This window comes from Bufo bufo, chromosome 3, assembly GCF_905171765.1.
Source record: "Bufo bufo chromosome 3, aBufBuf1.1, whole genome shotgun sequence".
Classification (NCBI taxonomy): domain Eukaryota; kingdom Metazoa; phylum Chordata; class Amphibia; order Anura; family Bufonidae; genus Bufo; species Bufo bufo.
The window spans coordinates 449,910,436-449,928,293 of NC_053391.1; the positions used below are offsets into that span (position 1 = coordinate 449,910,436).

At 47.1% G+C, this 17,858-nt stretch overlaps 1 protein-coding gene across 5 annotated transcripts in view; it reads left to right on the top strand.

The window, feature by feature from the left end:
- UBE3A (ubiquitin protein ligase E3A) overlaps positions 1 to 17,858 on the top strand; it is a 107,719-nt gene that overhangs the window by 17,431 nt on the left and 72,430 nt on the right. For 3 of the 5 annotated variants that reach the window (XM_040425118.1, XM_040425116.1, XM_040425117.1), the window contains exons 2-3: positions 4,970 to 5,014; positions 16,241 to 16,551. In XM_040425118.1, coding sequence (XP_040281052.1) covers positions 5,013 to 5,014; positions 16,241 to 16,551 — 313 coding nt within the window. In that variant the 5' untranslated portion in view covers positions 4,970 to 5,012. The remainder of the gene's footprint in view (positions 1 to 4,969; positions 5,015 to 16,240; positions 16,552 to 17,858) is intronic. The other 2 variants (XM_040425121.1, XM_040425120.1) reach the window with 1 other exon arrangement.

Here is a 17,858-nt window from a genome sequence, read left to right on the forward strand (position 1 = left end):
AGGTGTACCTGTGTGTGGTACTTCCGGAAACACTCACCATAGCATAGGGCAGGGTGGTCCGGACAGTCAGGACAGAAATAGCGGGTGTCACGCCTTATTCCACTCCTGCTACAGACACGACATTTTTTTCGGGGTGGCGGTTGGGTTGAGGTACCAGCAACGACACTGGGGAAATGTCGCTCGTGTAGACGGCTAAGTACACTGGAGGATGGGGCCACGGAACCTCCTGGATAAATGAGGTTCTCGATGATCTCTTCCTGGAATTTGAGGAAGGATCCTGTTCTCCCAGCCTTACTGTAGAGAACAAAACTATTATAGGCAGCCAATTGAATTAAATATACAGACACCTTCTTATACCAGCGTCTGGTTCTGCGGGAAACTAAATAGGGAGCCAACATCTGGTCATTGAAGTCCACCCCTCCCATGAGCGCATTATAGTCGTGGACTGAGAGGGGCTTTTCAATGACACGGGTTGCCCTTTCAATTTGGATTGTCGTGTCTGCGTGAATGGAGGAGAGCATGTAAACGTCACGCTTGTCTCTCCATTTCACCGCGAGCAGTTCTTCGTTACACAAGACAGCCCTCTCCCCCCTTGCAAGACGGGTGGTTACAAGCCGTTGGGGGAAGCCCGCGCGACTAGTTCGCGCGGTGCCACAGGCGCAAATCCGTTCTAGAAACAAATGCCTAAAGAGGGCCACACTTGTGTAAAAATTGTCCACATAAAGATGGTACCCCTTGCCGAATAAGGGTGACACCAAGTCCCAGACTGTCTTCCCACTGCTCCCCAGGTAGTCAGGGCAACCGACCGGCTCCAGGGTCTGATCTTTTCCCTCCATAGATCCGAAATTTGTGGGTATAGCCTGTGGCCCTTTCACAGAGCTTATACAATTTGACCCCATACCGGGCACGCTTGCTTGGGATGTATTGTTTGAAGCCAAGGCGCCCGGTAAAATGTATTAGGGACTCGTCTACGCAGATGTTTTGCTCGGGGGTATACAAATCTTCAAATTTCTGGTTGAAATGGTCTATGAGGGGCCGAATTTTGTGGAGCCGGTCAAAAGCTGGGTGGCCTCTGGGACGGGAGGTGGTGTTGTCGCTAAAGTGCAGGAAACGCAGGATGGTCTCAAATCGTGTCCTGGACATAGCAGCAGAGCTCATGGGCATGTGATGAATCGGGTTCGTGGACCAATATGACCGCAATTCATGCTTTTTAGTTAGACCCATGTTGAGGAGAAGGCCCAGAAAAATTTTAAGTTCGGAAACTTGGGCTGGTTTCCACCGGAAAGACTGGGCATAAGAGCTTCCCGGGTTGGCGGATATAAATTGTGTGGCATACCGGTTTGTCTCTGCCACGACTAAGTCCAAGAGCTCCGCAGTCAAGAACAGCTCAAAAAATCCCAGGGCCGAACCGATTTGAGCCGTCTCAACCCGAACTCCAGACTGGGCGGTGAAAGGGGGAACTACAGGTGCGGCTGAAGTTGGTGACTGCCAATCAGGGTTTGCCAGCACCTCAGGGATTCTAGGGGCTCTACGGGCCTGTCTTTGCGGTGGCTGCGACGGGGTAACTACTGCACGTGCCACCGTACCAGCTTCAACTGCCCTTCTGGTGCTCGCCACGTCACCATGTTGTACGGCAGTGCTGGTACTAGGTCCAGGAAGGGCTGCGCTGCTGGTGTATGCCTCACCACGTGATCCGGCAGCGACAGCCCCACTCTGCTGCTCTTGAAGCGGATCCTGCATAACCTGTGGTTTAGCGACACGGGGCCGGGTACGCCTGGTGCTGCCAGGGACCTCCACCTCCTCGTCCGAACTTTGGGTCAGAGAGCCACTGCTTTCCACAGGTTCATATTCTGACCCGCTAGATTCGTCAGATGAGGGTTCCCACTCCTCATCCGACTGGGTCAGAATCCTGTAGGCCTCTTCAGAAGAATACCCCCTGTTTGACATTTTGGACTACTAAATTTAGGGGTATTCCCTGAGACTACCCAAGAAAAAAAGCAAGCCTGTCTTACAAAGGGGAGGCTAGCGAAGTACCGGAGGCCGCTGCGGTTGATAAAAAATATCAAAACGGATTTTTTTTTATCGCCGCAGTGCGTGTAAAGTGAATGTGCAGTGATCAAAAAACAATTTTTTTTTTGTCACTGCGGTGGGGCGGGCGTGGGTGAACGCACGTGTGGGCGACCGATCAGGCCTGATCGGGCAAACACTGCGTTTTGAGTGGAGGGCGAGCTAAGGTGACACTAATACTATTATAGATCTGACCGTGATCAGTTTTGATCACTTACAGATACTATAAAAGTACAAATGCTGATTAGCGATACGCTAAACAGCGAATAAAAGTGACTGCGGTGCGGTGGGCTGGGCGCTAACTGACGCTAACTACCTAACCAAGGGGCCTAAACTATCCCTAAAACCTAACAGCCAATACTAGTGAAAAAAAAAGTGACAGTTTACACTGATCACTTTTTGTCTTTCACTAAGTGATTGACAGGGGGCGATCAAGGGGTTAATTAGGATGATGGGGGTGATGGAGGGTGATCTGGGGCTAAGGTGTAGTGTTGGTGGGTACTCACAGTGATCTCTGCTCCTCTGCTGGATCCAACCGACGAAAAGGACCAGCAGAGAAGCCATATAACAGATCATATTTACTAATATGATCTGTTAGGGCTCTTTCACACCTGCGTTCTTGTCTTCCGGCATAGAGTTCCGTCGTCGGGGCTCTATGCCGGAAGAATCCTGATCAGGATTATCCTAATGCATTCTGAATGGAGAGTAATCCGTTCAGGATGCATCAGGATGTCTTCAGTTCCGGTACGGAACGTTTGTTGGCCGGAGAAAATACCGCAGCATGCTGCGCTTTTTGCTCCGGCCAAAAATCCGGAACACTTGCCGCAAGGCCGGATCCGGAATTAATGCCCATTGGAAGGCATTGATCCGGATCCGGCCTTAAGCTAAACGTCGTTTCGGCGCATTGCCGGAGCCGACATTTAGCTTTTTCAGAGTGGTTACCATGGCTGCCGGGACGCTAAAGTCCTGACAGCCATGGTAAGTGTAGTGGGGAGCGGGGGAGCAGTGTACTTACCGTCCGTGCGGCTCCCCGGGCGCTCCAGAGTGACGTCAGGGCGCCCCAAGAGCATGGATCACGTGATCGCATGGATCACGTCATCCATGCGCATGGGGCGCTCTGACGTCATTCTGGAGCGCCCCGTGAGCCGCACGGACTGTAAGTATACCGCTCCCCCGCTCCCCGCTCCTACTATGGCAACCAGGACTTTAATAGCGTCCTGGGTGCCATAGTAACACTGAAAGCATTTGGAAGACTGTTCCGTCTTCAAATGCTTTCAGTACACTTGCGTTTTTCTGGATCCGGCAGGCACCTCCGGCAACGGAAGTGCATGCCGGATCCCAACAACGCAAGTGTGAAAGAGGCCTTATCTGGCTTCTGATTTGATTTTTTGAAAATCGCCAGCCTGCCAGCCAATGATCGTGGCTGGCAGGCTGGTGACGAAATACTTCTTTAACTTTTGCCGGCCCGTGATGCGCATGCGCGGGCCGGCAATGCACGAAATCTCGCGTCTCGCGAGAGGACGCACCGGCGCGTCCACCCAGAACAACAGGACCGCCGCAAAGACGCAATCCTGCGTACGGCGGTCCTGAGGAGGTTAAATTGAATCTGTCACCAGTTTTATGGTGTCCTAAGCGCAGCGTAAACTAGTGACAGGTCTCCTTAGCAGCCATTTTGCTAACATCTTGTATTGAACAGCTCCAGCACATGCCAATGAGTCCTGATATTCATGAGCTCACTGCTCTCCCCACCCACCTGCCTCTGACTGACAGTTTTTTCCATATGAATCAGCGGGTGGGTGGGGAGAGCCGTGAGCTCATGAATATCAGGACTCATTGGCATATGCTGCATTTATTCAATACAAGATGTTGGCAAAATGGCTGGGTAATTAAAGAAAGTGACCCTTAGCATTTTGCTAAGGGGGATCTGTCACTAGTTTGTTTCCCTTAAGGCCCTATTACACCTGGAGATAATCGTTCAGCTTATCGCTAACAAGCATTCGTAGTAACGCTCGTTAGCAATGATCTGGCAGTGTAATGGGAATCTTTTAGCAGGTTTAAAAATCTTCATTTACCGGCAGCAGATTGTGCCATGTAATCAGCACTCTGCTGCCAGCAAACAGTGATTCAGTATGGGGACGAGAGATGATGTTGGCGATCACTCCTCCTCATACTGTGGAGGAGATCACTGCATGTAATAAAACAGTCTCCTCCACTAGCAAGCAGGCGATTGCACAGAAGGAACGCTTGCTTCCCGACAATCATCTCCTTTATCTGCAGGTGTAATAGGACCCTATTTTAGGGCACTTTAATACTGACGGATTCCCTTTAATATGCTCAAAAGAAAAAAAGTCTAGCTAATTGCCCTTGCAAACTAGAATGAGAAATAAAGGTAGCGGTGTGCAGATGCCATATGTCATTGTATAACATGAAATGCCTCAGTTAAAGGGGTGTTCCCATCTTGGACATTTATGGCATATCCACAGGAGTGTGGGTCCCACCTCTGAGAACATGGCTCCATTGTGCCCCACTCTGAATGGAGAGGTGGCCGTGCATGCTCCGCTCCATTCTCTTCAATAGGCAATGACAAGGCCCCTTTCTTGAGGTAGCAGAGGGTCTCAAAGGTGGGACCTGCACTTCTCAGACATTAATGGCATATTCTGTAGATATGTAATAGGTGTCCCAGGTAGGGCAAGCCATTTAAGGCTAATTTTACATAAGAGATAATATAGGCTAAAGTTCTGGTCCAAACACCGGTCTAAGAGCATCACAGAGTACGTGCCCGTCTTACCCTTGTTTAGTAGTAAGGTGTACTTAAATGTAAGTGTGTCTGTTGTAAGGCATTATTCCTGCACTGAACTACTTTGTAAGATACATATAAAGCACTGATGTCTATGTTTTACAGATTACCAGGCGATCCTAATTCAGAAAACCTAGAAAATAGCCGAATGTAAGTATGATGGAACTTTTCAGAAACATACATACTGTGTGGACTTAAATCTACGTCCTTGAGACCTGGTTAAAGGGAACCTGTAACCACAAAATGCAGCGCCATCTGCAGGCAGCATGTTATAGAGCAGGATGAGCTGAGCAGATTGATATAGAGTTCTATAGAAAAAGATTCAGTAAAACGTGTGATTTATACACTTAAACCTTTGCTGAATTTTACTGAATCTTTTCCCAGAAAACCATATACCAGTCTGCTCAGCTCCTCCTGCTCTATAACATGCTTCCTGCAGATTGCACTGCATTTCGTGGCGACAGGTTCTCTTTAAAGGGGTTCTGCACTTTGTTTAAACTGATGATCTATCCTCTGGCTATAGCAGCGCCGTGACCTTCTCACTGTTTACCGCTGGCCCAGTGACGTCACGACTAGTATCAACTTGCCTGGGAACGGCTAAGTGTAGAACCCCTTTAACTAGAAATTCAGAAACTAGATGGCGCCGTGCCTAACTGCATGCCCTCTTCAGATCTTGATGCATTGTTCTGTTAGACAAACGGAAAAGTGAGGCAGAGGTTCTTGTATGTAAGCACATGAAGTATTTTTGTGGTTCTATGAAGATTGAAAAATGGACAATCAAAACTACCAATTTAGCTACATTCAGGGTTAAAGTTTTTTTTCCAGGAGTAGAATATTGATGACTTATTCTGATTGGTGGGGCACCCAGCACATGCGTTGATCGGCAGGTCGAAGAGGTGATTGCTGTGGCCTCTTTCTAGACTTGTGATATCATGTTCATCAATTACTAGCCTATGTGCGGCTCAATCCCATTCAAGTTAAAGTGCTATCGCTAGGATATGCCCCCATTGTCTGATAGGTGCGGGTCCCACCGGTGGGACCCGCACCTACAATGAGAATGAAGACGGGAAATGAATGGAGTGCGCACTGCGCGTGCGCAGCCACACTCCATTCATTTCTATGGGGCAGACGAAATTAGCCGTCTGCCCCATAGAAATGAATGGTAGCATGGGCCGCGCATGTGCGGTGCGCTCCCATTGACTTCTTTGGGAGCAGCGCTAGGTGGTGGACGGACCCCGGGAAATCCTCCAGCCACAGCGCTCCCCGCTTCGTTCTCGTTGTCGATGCGGGTCCCAGCGGTGGGATTTGCACCTATTCGACAATGGGGGCTTATCCTAGCGAGATGTCTGAGATGGGAATACCCCTTTAATGGGCTGCTATACAATGTACGGTGCTGAAAGAAAGGCCGCAGTGCTCACAGGAGTGCTGTAACTTCTTCAAACAACTGATTGGCGGCACAACCCCCCACCGATGAGATATTGATGACCTATCCTGAGGATAGGTCATCAGTGTTCTACTTGTGAAAACCCCCAGAGCAGTAGGACCCAACCGCCCCACCACACACTCCATCACCATTGTGGACCACATTACATGTTCTTGGCAGCCTGTGCGAGTGTCAGATATGTGATGACACAAGCCCCCTTTATAGTTCTGCTCTTATGCTTACGTATTTGGCATGCTCACACAAGTGTACCTTTATGGATTTTACTAACAAGTGTACCTCCACTTTTATTTTATTGTCACATGACCAGGTAGTCATAGAGATGACATTTGCACTGACCGATCAGTTGTCTGATCACAAGCAGACACAAAGATTTACCTCAAAAGAAACTGAACACTTTTTTTTTTTTTTTTTTTTACTGTTCAATGATCGTACTATAAAACTACATTTTATTGAACGTGACAATCACAATTTTAACAGATTTTATGTAATTTGCAACCTAACCAATTAGAGGGATTCTGTCAGCGAGTTTTGCATATTGAGCAGTTCACATGTGCTGCTAGATTACCACTAGTACGTCTGCAATACATATTTTTCATAGCTCTGAATGCTTTTATTCAGTCAAAAAAGATTTTATATATATATACAAATGAGTCGAGTAAGGAGCCCAAGAGGCTGTTACGAACATTTCAGGAGCTCAGCCACCCCCACTGTGAAGGAGCCTAGCAACGTCCCGTATCCTCTGAATCTCCTCTTTGCTCCCCCGACTTCACAGGGTTGACGCGCCGTAATCTTGGGTTCAGAATATTGTCGGCCTATACTCACGAAAACCTATCGACATCAGATCCATGGGGGCTGACTTTCGGCACCTTTACTCCTCAGCTGTTTGAAGGGTCATAATACTTGTGTGAGTGCTGCGGTCTTTTCATTGTTTACATTGGTCTGCATACCTTCTACCGTGAGGTGGAGGTGCAAGGTATTTCAGCTTTGTCTCGTTCACTTCAAGCTGATTAGCAGGGTGCTGAGTGTTGGACCCCTGCTGATCTACTATTGATGTATGTTATGTCTACCCAGAGGATAGGACATGAAAGGGGTTCTATTGGAATTTAGAAAATGAAAATACTTAAATATTGCTTTATTGTAAATACACTGCTCAAAAAAATAAAGGGAACACTTAAACAACACAATGTAACTCCAAGTCAATCACACTTCTGTGAAATCAAACGGTCCACTTAGGAAGCAACACTGACTGATAATCAATTTCACATGCTGTTGTGCAAATGGGATAAACAGGTGGAAATTATAGGCAATTAGCAAGACACCCCCAATAAAGGAGTGGTTCTGCAGGTGGTGACCACAGACAACTTCTCAGTTCCTATGCTTCCTGGCTGATGTTTTGGTCACTTTTGAATGCTGGCAGTGCTTTCACTCTAGTGGTAGCATGAGACGGAGTCTACAACCCACACAAGTGGCTCAGGTAGTGCAGCTTATCCAGGATGGCACATCAATGCAAGCTGTGGCAAGAAGGTTTGCTGTGTCTGTCAGCGTAGTGTCCAGAGCATGGAGGCGCTACCCAGAGACAGGCCACTACATCAGGAGACGTGGAGGAGGCCGTAGGAGGGCAACAACCCAGCATCAGGACCGATACCTCCGCCTTTGTGCAAGCAGGAACAGCAGGAGCACTGCCAGAGCCCTGCAAAATGACCTCCAGCAGGCCACAAATGTGCATGTGTCTGCTCAAACGGTCAGAAACAGACTCCATGAGGGTGATATGAGGGCTCGACGTCCACAGGTGGGGGTTGTGCTTACAGCCCAACACCGTGCAGGATGTTTGGCATTTGCCAGAGAACACCAAGATTGGCAAATTCGCCACTGGCACCCTGTGCTCTTCACAGATGAAAGCGGGTTCACACTGAGCACATGTGACAGACGTGACAGAGTCTGGAGACTCCGTGGAGAACGTTCTGCTGCCTGCAACATCCTCCAGCATGATCGGTTTGGCATTGGGTCAGTAATGGTGTGGGGTGGCATTTCTTTGGAGGGCAGCACAGCCCTCCATGTGCTCGCCAGAGGTAGCCTGACTGCCATTAGGTACCGAGATGAGATCCTCAGACCCCTTGTGAGACCATATGCTGGTGCGGTTGGCCCTGGGTTCCTCCTAATGCAAGACAATGCTAGACCTCATGTGGCTGGAGTGTGTCAGCCGTTCCTGCAAGACGAAGGCATTGATGCTATGGACTGGCCCGCTCGTTCCCCAGACCTGAATCCAATTGAGCACATCTGGGACATCATGTCTCGCTCTATCCACCAACGTCACGTTGCACCACAGACTGTCCAGGAGTTGTCAGATGCTTTAGTCCAGGTCTGGGAGGAGATCCCTCAGGAGACCGTCCGCCACCTCATCAGGAGCATGCACAGGCGTTGTAGGGAGGTCATACAGGCACGTGGAGGCCACACACACTACTGAGCCTCATTTTGACTTGTTTTAAGGACATTACATCAAAGTTGGATCAGCCTGTAGTGTGTTTTTCCACTTTAATTTTGAGTGTGACTCCAAATCCAGACCTCCATGGGTTGAAAAATTTGATTTCCATTTTTTTTATTTTTGTGTGATTTTGTTGTCAGCACATTCAACTATGTAAAGAACAAAGTATTTCAGAAGAATATTTAATTAATTCAGATCTAGGATGCGTTATTTTTGTGTTCCCTTTATTTTTTTGAGCAGTGTATATTCCTATATACATTTAATTATTTATAATGGCTCATTTTGTTTAGGGAGCAATCATGGCAGCTTTTTTTTTCATTTTTTTTTTTTTTTTTTCAAAAGACCTCCTACTTTTCTCTGTCTGTGCATGCCTGGCAGGTGCGTAGTAATAAAATCACAGGAGCTCACCTCCTTCGAACTGGCATTCATCAGCGTTTTCAGAACCACTTTTCAGTCATAGTTTATCTGTGAAGTTTGTATTTCAGATTAAAATGCCTTAAATGCTATGGAGGTGTTTGGAGCTTTTTTCTTTTATTTTGCATTGTACTTTCATTCCTGAGTGCTCTAGCTCTAGCTGCTAGCTGCATTCAGGAGAAAGCAGCATCTAAAGCAGCCCTCCCCCTCCTTTTTCTGCCGGAGCCCAGGCACTCAGGGCTGTGCTCCTCCTCCCAGTGCTCTCCCCAGGCACTCAGGGCTGTGCTCCTCCTCCCAGTGCTTTCCCCAGGCACTCAGGGCTGTGCTCCTCCTCCCAGTGCTCTCCCCAGGCACTCAGGGCTGTGCTCCTCCTCCCAGTGCTCTCCCCAGGCACTCAGGGCTGTGCTCCTCCTCCCAGTGCTCTCCCCAGGCACTCAGGGCTGTGCTCCTCCTCCCAGTGCTCTCCCCAGGCACTCAGGGCACTTAGGGCTGTGCTCCTCCTCCTCCCAGTGCTCTCCCCAGGCACTCAGGGCACTTAGGGCTGTGCTCCTCCTCCTCCCAGTGCTCTCCCCAGGCACTCAGGGCACTTAGGGCTGTGCTCCTCCTCCTCCCAGTGCTCTCCCCAGGCACTCAGGGCACTTAGGGCTGTGCTCCTCCTCCTCCCAGTGCTCTCCCCAGGCACTCAGGGCACTTAGGGCTGTGCTCCTCCTCCTCCCAGTGCTCTCCCCAGGCACTCAGGGCACTTAGGGCTGTGCTCCTCCTCCTCCCAGTGCTCTCCCCAGGCACTCAGGGCACTTAGGGCTGTGCTCCTCCTCCTCCCAGTGCTCTCCCCAGGCACTCAGGGCACTTAGGGCTGTGCTCTCCCTCCTCCCAGTGCACTTAGGGCTGTGCTCCTCCTCCTCCCAGTGCTCTCCCCAGGCACTCGGGGCAGTGCTCCTCCTCCCAGTGCACAAAAGCATGTGTACAGCAGGGTGTACTATACCATTAGGGTATAAAAAAATAAATAATCTGCAGTTACACTGTAAAGGGCTGTTCTGGTTAGATGAAGTTATCCTCTATCTTCAGGACAGGAGATAATTATTAGATTGTTGGGGGTGTGACTATCCTCAGGGAAGGCAATAAATATCTGATCGGCAGGGGTCTGAAACATCCACACCACTGCAATCAGCTGTTTCTGAGCATCCCCAGTGTCAGAACTACACAGCTCAAGTTAGGGTACTTTCACACTAGCGTTTTTCTTTTCCGGCACAGAGTTCCATCACAGGGGCTCTATACCGGAAAAGAACTGATCAGTTTTCTCCCCATGCATTCTGAATGGAGAGTAATCTGTTCAGGATGTCTTCAGTTCAGTCATTTTGACCGATCAGGTAAAAGATAAAACTGTAGCATGCTGAAGACTTGCCTGAATGCCGGATCCGGCATTTTTCACCATAGGAATGTATTAGTGCCAGATCCGGCATTCAAAATACCGGAATGCCGGATCCGATGGGCAGACCGGTAAAAATGTGATAAAAGATACAAGACGGATCAGTCTGTCCGCATGACAAGCGGAGAGACGGATCCGTTCTTGCAATGCATTTGTGAGACTGATCCGCATCCGGATGCGTCTCACAAATGCTTTCAGTCACATCCAGATCGTCGGATCCGGCGGGCAGTTCTGACGACGGAACTGCTTGCCGTATCACACTGCTGCAAGTGTGACAATAGCCTTAGCGGACATAGTTGGTTACATCAGCCCTGCTCCTGTTCATTTCAGTGGGAGCAACCTGCTCTGCCCCCCACACTATGGAAGGAGCAGAGCAGTTCTGGCAATGGAGCTAATGCAGAACAGCTGATCAGCCTGACCTGAGGATAGGCCATCACTTGTAAAATTCTGTAGAACCCCTTTAAGACCTGAATTCCTTCATAAAAGGCAAAACATACACTGACAACATTGGCAACTCTCATACCTTGCAGAATAAGAAATAAAGCTTTACCCTTGCTTTTTGATTTTGATGCTGTGGGGTGGTGATGCCACCATATCAGTCTTTTCCTGTGCACTTGCTCTATGATGTGCTGTGAATTATTCGAGTCTGCTCTTCACATGGCTTTTGCGGGTGCATTATACATGCATATAGCTATGTTAAGCATGAGAGTCCTGCATGCAGAAGCTGTGGGAATGTGGCCATCAAGGGGACATCACAGAGACCAAGCACGTGCTATTCAAGGCTGTATTTATAGAAGTGACTTCTGGCTTGTGTCCATGTTCTGTGTGGCGCTAGACGTTGCTAAGCTTTCTTTAAAGGGGACTCTAGCAGTGTATGTAAAAGTTCAGTTGTGTCTAAAATACTCCTCCTGTCAGTCGTTTTAATAGCTGAAACTATAGAAATAAATAAATGTCATTAGTGCGGCACCTTGAAGCCCTTTTAATCCACGACTTGCCAAGAGCTGTTCAGTGTGAAATTCCTACAAGATAGGCCTCATGTACACAACCGTTGTGTGTTTTGCAGATCCGCAAAACACTGATGGCGTCCATGTGCGTTCCGCAATTTGCGGAACGGCACGGACAGCCATTGATATAACTGCCTATTCTTGTCCACAAAACGGCCAAGAATAGGACATGTTATATTTTTTTTGTGGGGCCATGGAACGAAGCAACGGATGCGGACAGCACACTAAGTGCTGTCTGCATCTTTTGTGGCCCCATTGAAGTGAATGGGTCCGCATCCGAGCCGTAAAAACTGTGGCTCGTATGCGGACCAAAACAACGTTTGTGTGCATGAGGCCATACAAGCACAGTAAAAAATCTTCAGAGTACAAAAAGAAAATCCCAAGACTTACGAAATAGCCCAGGAGCGTTTTTCATATAGTTTTTTCATATATTCCATATGAGGGAGACAAGAGTGAAATAATCCCTTTAAACATTTAGTATAGTGGCTCTTCTGATATGGTGACAGTACAGCTTTCAGCCACAGCTGGACAGACATCAGTTGCAAGACCTCCTCCCTACACTGGTAATACCCAGTTGCAGATTCATTAATAAACTTAGTAGCAATAACTGAGGAACGGATCAACATGGAGTTATATAAGATGTTCCAGAATCATTCTTGCTTGGCAATACAATTATTTTGTAAAACACGTCTGGTGAGGTGACTGGTCCTCTTTAAAGAAACCCCCAAATTTGGGGTGGAACCAGTGTTGGCTATACAGCCGGCTGGATACTGCCGTTCACAGCCAGATCCCGTTGACTACAATGGAATCCGATGGTGATCGGTCTGGATTTGGTTATGAGTACCGGATTTTGGCTGGACAAACTTTTTCATGCGTAGTTTTTTGTCCGGCTGAAACCTGGCACTCATTCTGGAAACCGTCCGGATCCCATCATGGTCAGTGGAGTCCGGTGGTGGACGGCAATATATACGGCTCGCTATTCCATTGCCAGATTTAAAGTTCAGATTAGCCTAAAGTTTCTCAAAGCAGGCATAAATTTATTTCATAAAATCTGACATGACCAGTCCTTATTTTCCCTGGATGAATCGGGACACCCTCATGCACAGTACATACTGGGCCGCTGATGTCTGTTGTGTATAGCCAGCTCAGCACTCAAGACCTTGATTGTTAGTAGTAGTAAGGACATACTATGAAAGTGTGGCATTGAGTAAGCATTATAATTACTGTTAGGATTCATAATGTTCTTATGTTACCTGCTTTTAACCTGTCTGATCTCTTATATTATTTTTTCTGCTAATTAGCTGTTTCCAGTTTGTTGAAAAGCACAGATAATTTATTATAGACCGGCCAAATTGTATTGTAGTTTATTAGAAAGCCGTTACTCACTTGATACTGTACTTAACAGGAATTGGCCGGGTTTTAGGTATTGATGACCTGTCCTCCCATTCCCTTGAATGCAGCTGAACCTGTGGCCACTACGCAGTGGACTGAGCTTTCTGATTCTGGCCCCATCTACCGTGTTTAGGTCATCAACATGGATAGACTCTTTTTAAAGAGAACCTGTCTCCTGACATGCTTATTTTGGAAACTACTTGCATTCCCCATGTAATAATAATTCAGGGGCATCTATTTTTAGGACTCTGTTGTACCGTTCCTCTCTTATTCCTACTATTAGTTTATTAAATGAATTGCCAGCAGTCAGCAAGAAAGGTCCATATGGGTGACCACGCACAGTCTCACATTGGCAGCTCTGATTGGATAATATCATAGTTTGCAGGGACACAACACCCCTGCCCCCAACTGGTAACACCCATCTGGAACTCCATTGCAAATTGCTAGCGATGTATTCATAACTCCTAGCAGGTTTAATAAAGGAATGGCACAACATAGTCATAAGAATAGATGCTGCAGAACTGGGAAATGTAAGTAGTTACTAAGGATAGTTACACACTAGCGGTAAGAGACTGCCAAGATCTCTCTCTCTCTCTCTCTCTCTCTCTCTCTCTCTCTCTCTCTCTCTCTCTCTCTCTCTCTCTCTCTCTCTCTCTCTCTCTCTCTCTCTCTCTCTCTCTCTCTCTCTCTCTCTCTCTCTCTCTCTCTCTCTCTCTCTCTCCCTCTCTCTCTCCCTCTCCCTCTCCCTCTCCCTCTCCCTCTCCCTCTCCCTCTCCCTCTCCCTCTCCCTCTCCCTCTCCCTCTCCCTCTCCCTCTCCCTCTCCCTCTCCCTCTCCCTCTCCCTCTCCCTCTCACTCTTCCTCTCCCTCTCCCTCCCTCTCCCTCTCCCTCTCTCTCTCTCTCCCTCTCCCTCTCTCCCCCCCTCTCCCCTCTCCCTCCCCGCTCTCCCTCTCTCTCTCTCTCTCTCTCTCTCTCTCTCTCTCTCTCTCTCTCTCTCTCTCTCTCTCTCTCTCTCTCTCTCTCTCTCTCTCTCTCTCTCTCTCTCTCTCTCTCTCTCTCTCTCTCTCTCTCTCTCTCTCTCTCTCTCTCTCTCTCTCTCTCTCTCTCTCTCTCTCTCTCTCTCTCTCTCTCTCTCTCTCTCTCCCTCTCTCTCCCCGCAGAAAACTGGCACAAATGAATATAAATGTCTCGGGCCCGCTGACCCTGCCCTCACAACACCCCCTTTTTGGCAAGTGGCGAGGGCACCGTAAAAACTCCACTTTGTTACTTTTCTATGCCAAAAAAGTGGTTCAGGGAGATACATGTCCCTCAAAAACATTTCTGACTGGAGGAACTGTAACTAAAATGCAGAAAGAAGACCTACTGAAGGGCCGTAAATATCTGAACGTTCGCTTTTTCCTTGGAAGTAAAATACTTACTCTTTTAAGCTTTCATTTATGTTGTAAATGTGAAACATTTAATGGTTTCCCAGATATGATTTCTGCTATGTCGAAGATGTTACTGGGTTTTCCAGTTGTTAAAAATGGATGGCCTCTCCCTAGGGTAGGTCATCGGTATTAAATTGGTGAGAGACCAATTCTCATCAACTCCTGCCAATCAGGTTTTGGAAGGGGCTACAGTGCTCTGCCGATGGTGCAGAGAATAGGTTTTGCACTGATCTATTCCTACTGATAGGCCATCAGTTTTGAACAACTGATAAACCCCTTTAGAGTACGTCCACAAAGGATAGATACGCTGCGGGTTTGCAGTACTGGTTGTGTGGATGCGATAAAAAAATTAATTTGACCTGTCGTGCAGATTTTAAATCCACAGCGTGCCAATTTATGCTCTAATATCCACCGTGATTTCACAACTTGCAATGCATAGGGTGATATCCATGGCAGATCTGCAGGGGAAATTCCTCCCCTTGTGGCCGTACCCTGAATGTAAAGCTATGGCCCAGAATGTAGACTACTAAGTACTTGACTGATGGTGTATCCAGAATACCATTCATGGGTTTACGTCTTATCGGTTTCTTCTAGACCACATTATGATAATTATGATTTAAAATCTATTTATATTTTTAACTTAAATTTGAATGTCTATCAAAGGGAAAGTAACTCTTGTAAAAAAAAAAAAAAAACATAAAAGGGAGAAGCGCTGCTCACTCTGCACCTCAGGCTTTCATTGGTTTAAAAGGAACCTGTCAACTTTATGCTGCCCAAACTAACGGCAGAATAAAGTAGAGATAGGTGAGTTGATCTGTCATTTATAAGGCTACTTTCACACTGACGTTTTGGCTTTCCGTTTGTGAGATCCGTTCAGGGCTCTCACAAGCGGTCCAAAACGGATCAGTTTTGCCCTAATGCATTCTGAATGGAAAAGGATCAGCTCAGAATGCATCAGTTTGCCTCCGTTAACATCAGGCTCATTTCATCAACATGTTTCGGATCAACATATATTACAGATCCTTCCTCATGACTATTATCCGAACTGATCCGTCTGTGCAGATCCTTTACTGATCCGCATCAAACGCGAGTGTGAAAGTAGCCTAAGTTAAAAGTAAGTGGTTGCCGAGAATCAACATCACAATTATTGCAGACTGGGCCTGGAAAAGAGTCCCGGCCACCTGAGAAGAGTCATGGATATTCATGAAGTCCTGCTCTCCTGCTGATGACTGACAGTCTTCTACCTAGTTTTCTCCCTTTCTCTCTAGGAGAGAACTGCCAATCATTAGTAGATGGATGAGGGAGCAGGAGATTAGGAATAACCATGACTCTTCTCAGGTAGATTTGACTCTTTTTCCAGGCCTGGGCTGCAATGATTATGATGCTGGTTCTCGGCAACCACTTTTAGCTCATGAGTAACACACCGCTGAAATCAGCATTTCTGTCACTAACTTATGCTGCCCTCAGTGAGGTTAGCATAAAGTTGATGACAGGTTCCCTTTAACTAAGCTGTGTAGCCATAGAAAGTACCGTATATGAGGTCCGTACTGCACATACTCGAACATCTAAGCAGAAGTTATGAAAGCCAAGTTGCAGAGTGCTCAGAACAGCACTTTTGCTCCTTCTTGTGTGTTTTTTTAAGTTTACATACCTTTTAATAGAGGACCTGTGCAGTAGTAGTGGTTATTATGTATGTTCCAGACTAACGAGGCTTTACTACTAATTTGAATGAGCTTGGTATATGAGAGCTGTACTAATCCACATGCCTGTTTGAATGTTTGCTACAGGAAGCGAGCAGCTGCAAAGCATCTAATAGAACGCTACTACCACCAGTTAACTGAGGGCTGTGGAAATGATTCCTGCACGAATGAGTTTTGTGCTTCCTGTCCCACTTTTCTTCGTATGGATAACAATGCAGCAGCCATTAAGGCCCTCGACTTATATAAGGTTAATGCAAAACTCTGTGATCCTCATCCCTCCAAGAAAGGAACAAGCTCCTCTTATCTAGAGAACAACTCCAAAAGTGCCCACAACAACCCGTGCTCGGAAAGAAAGATGAACAAGAAGGAAGTACACGGACCCAGGGATGACTTCAAAGGTAATGAGTCACAATGATGAGCTTGAATACACACTGCATATTATTGACCTGGGCTAGTTTGAATTGTGTGTATATATAGCCAAAGGGCCCTTTACACTGTCTGAAAATCCACTAGATAATCGCTAACAAGCGTTCATAGGAACATTCATTAGCGATTATCTGATGAATGAGTGAAACGCTCATTCATTGTGTAATCGCATAATTCACCTGGACACCTAAATCGTCATTTGAAGGCTATGGGTCGTGCTGCATAAGCAGCCTCTGCTGCCGGCAAACAGTGATTCTTTATGGGGGGATGACATTAGTGATCACTCCTCCCAATACTGTGGAGAAGATCATTTACATGTAGTGGTTTCCTTCCCGACAATCTCCTGACAAACCCCTTTAAGCCAGAATATTGGTGCATTTAACGTAGTAAATCTTCCGTTTTTTCAGTATTCGGGTACATTCACACGACCATATTTATGGGCCCGCATACGTTCCACAATTTTGCGGAACAGATGCGGGCCCATTCATTTTAATGCAGCCCCACAAAAGTACTTCTGTTCCGCTTCCCCGCCCAAAAAAAGAGAGCAGTTTCAAGAGCAGTTGCGGACAAGAATAAGCTAAATGCAGAACGCACGAGGCTGGTATCCTTGTTTTGCGAATCCGCTATTTACAGACCACAAAACACATATGGTCATGTGAATGAGGCCTTAGTTTAAATTGGCTCAGGAACCTCCGGCACTCCAGCTGTTGTAAAACTACATCTCCCAGCATACACGCTCATTTGGCTGTGATTGGACCATGCTGGAAGTTTTAGGTTCACAACAGCAGGAGTGCCAGAAGTTTCTCACCCTTGTTTTAAATGATACCCGGTGGTTACTTCCATTGAATTGGCTGTTATGGGCAGTTTGTATTTTATGGCCTGGTGCTCTGTCCTGTAATGTTTGGGAGGAGCAGGCACATGTGATGTTAACATACATCCTTTTCAATATTACTATTGCACAAGAAGAGCCCAGCAGCCTAAGGGTCCATTCACACGTCCGCAATTCTGTTTGGCATTTTGCGGACCCATTCATTTCTATGGGGCCACACTATGTGCTGTCCGCATCGGGACTTCCGGGTCCACAATTCCGTTCCCGAAAAAAATAGAACATGTCCTATTCTTGTCCGCATTTGAATTAGGCATTTTCTATTATAGTGCCGGTCATGTGCGGTCCGCAAAATGAGTAATGCACATTGCCGTTGTCCGTGTTTTGTGGATCCGCAAAACACATACGGATGTGTGAATGGACCCTAACATTGGCTACCAGACATGTTGTTCA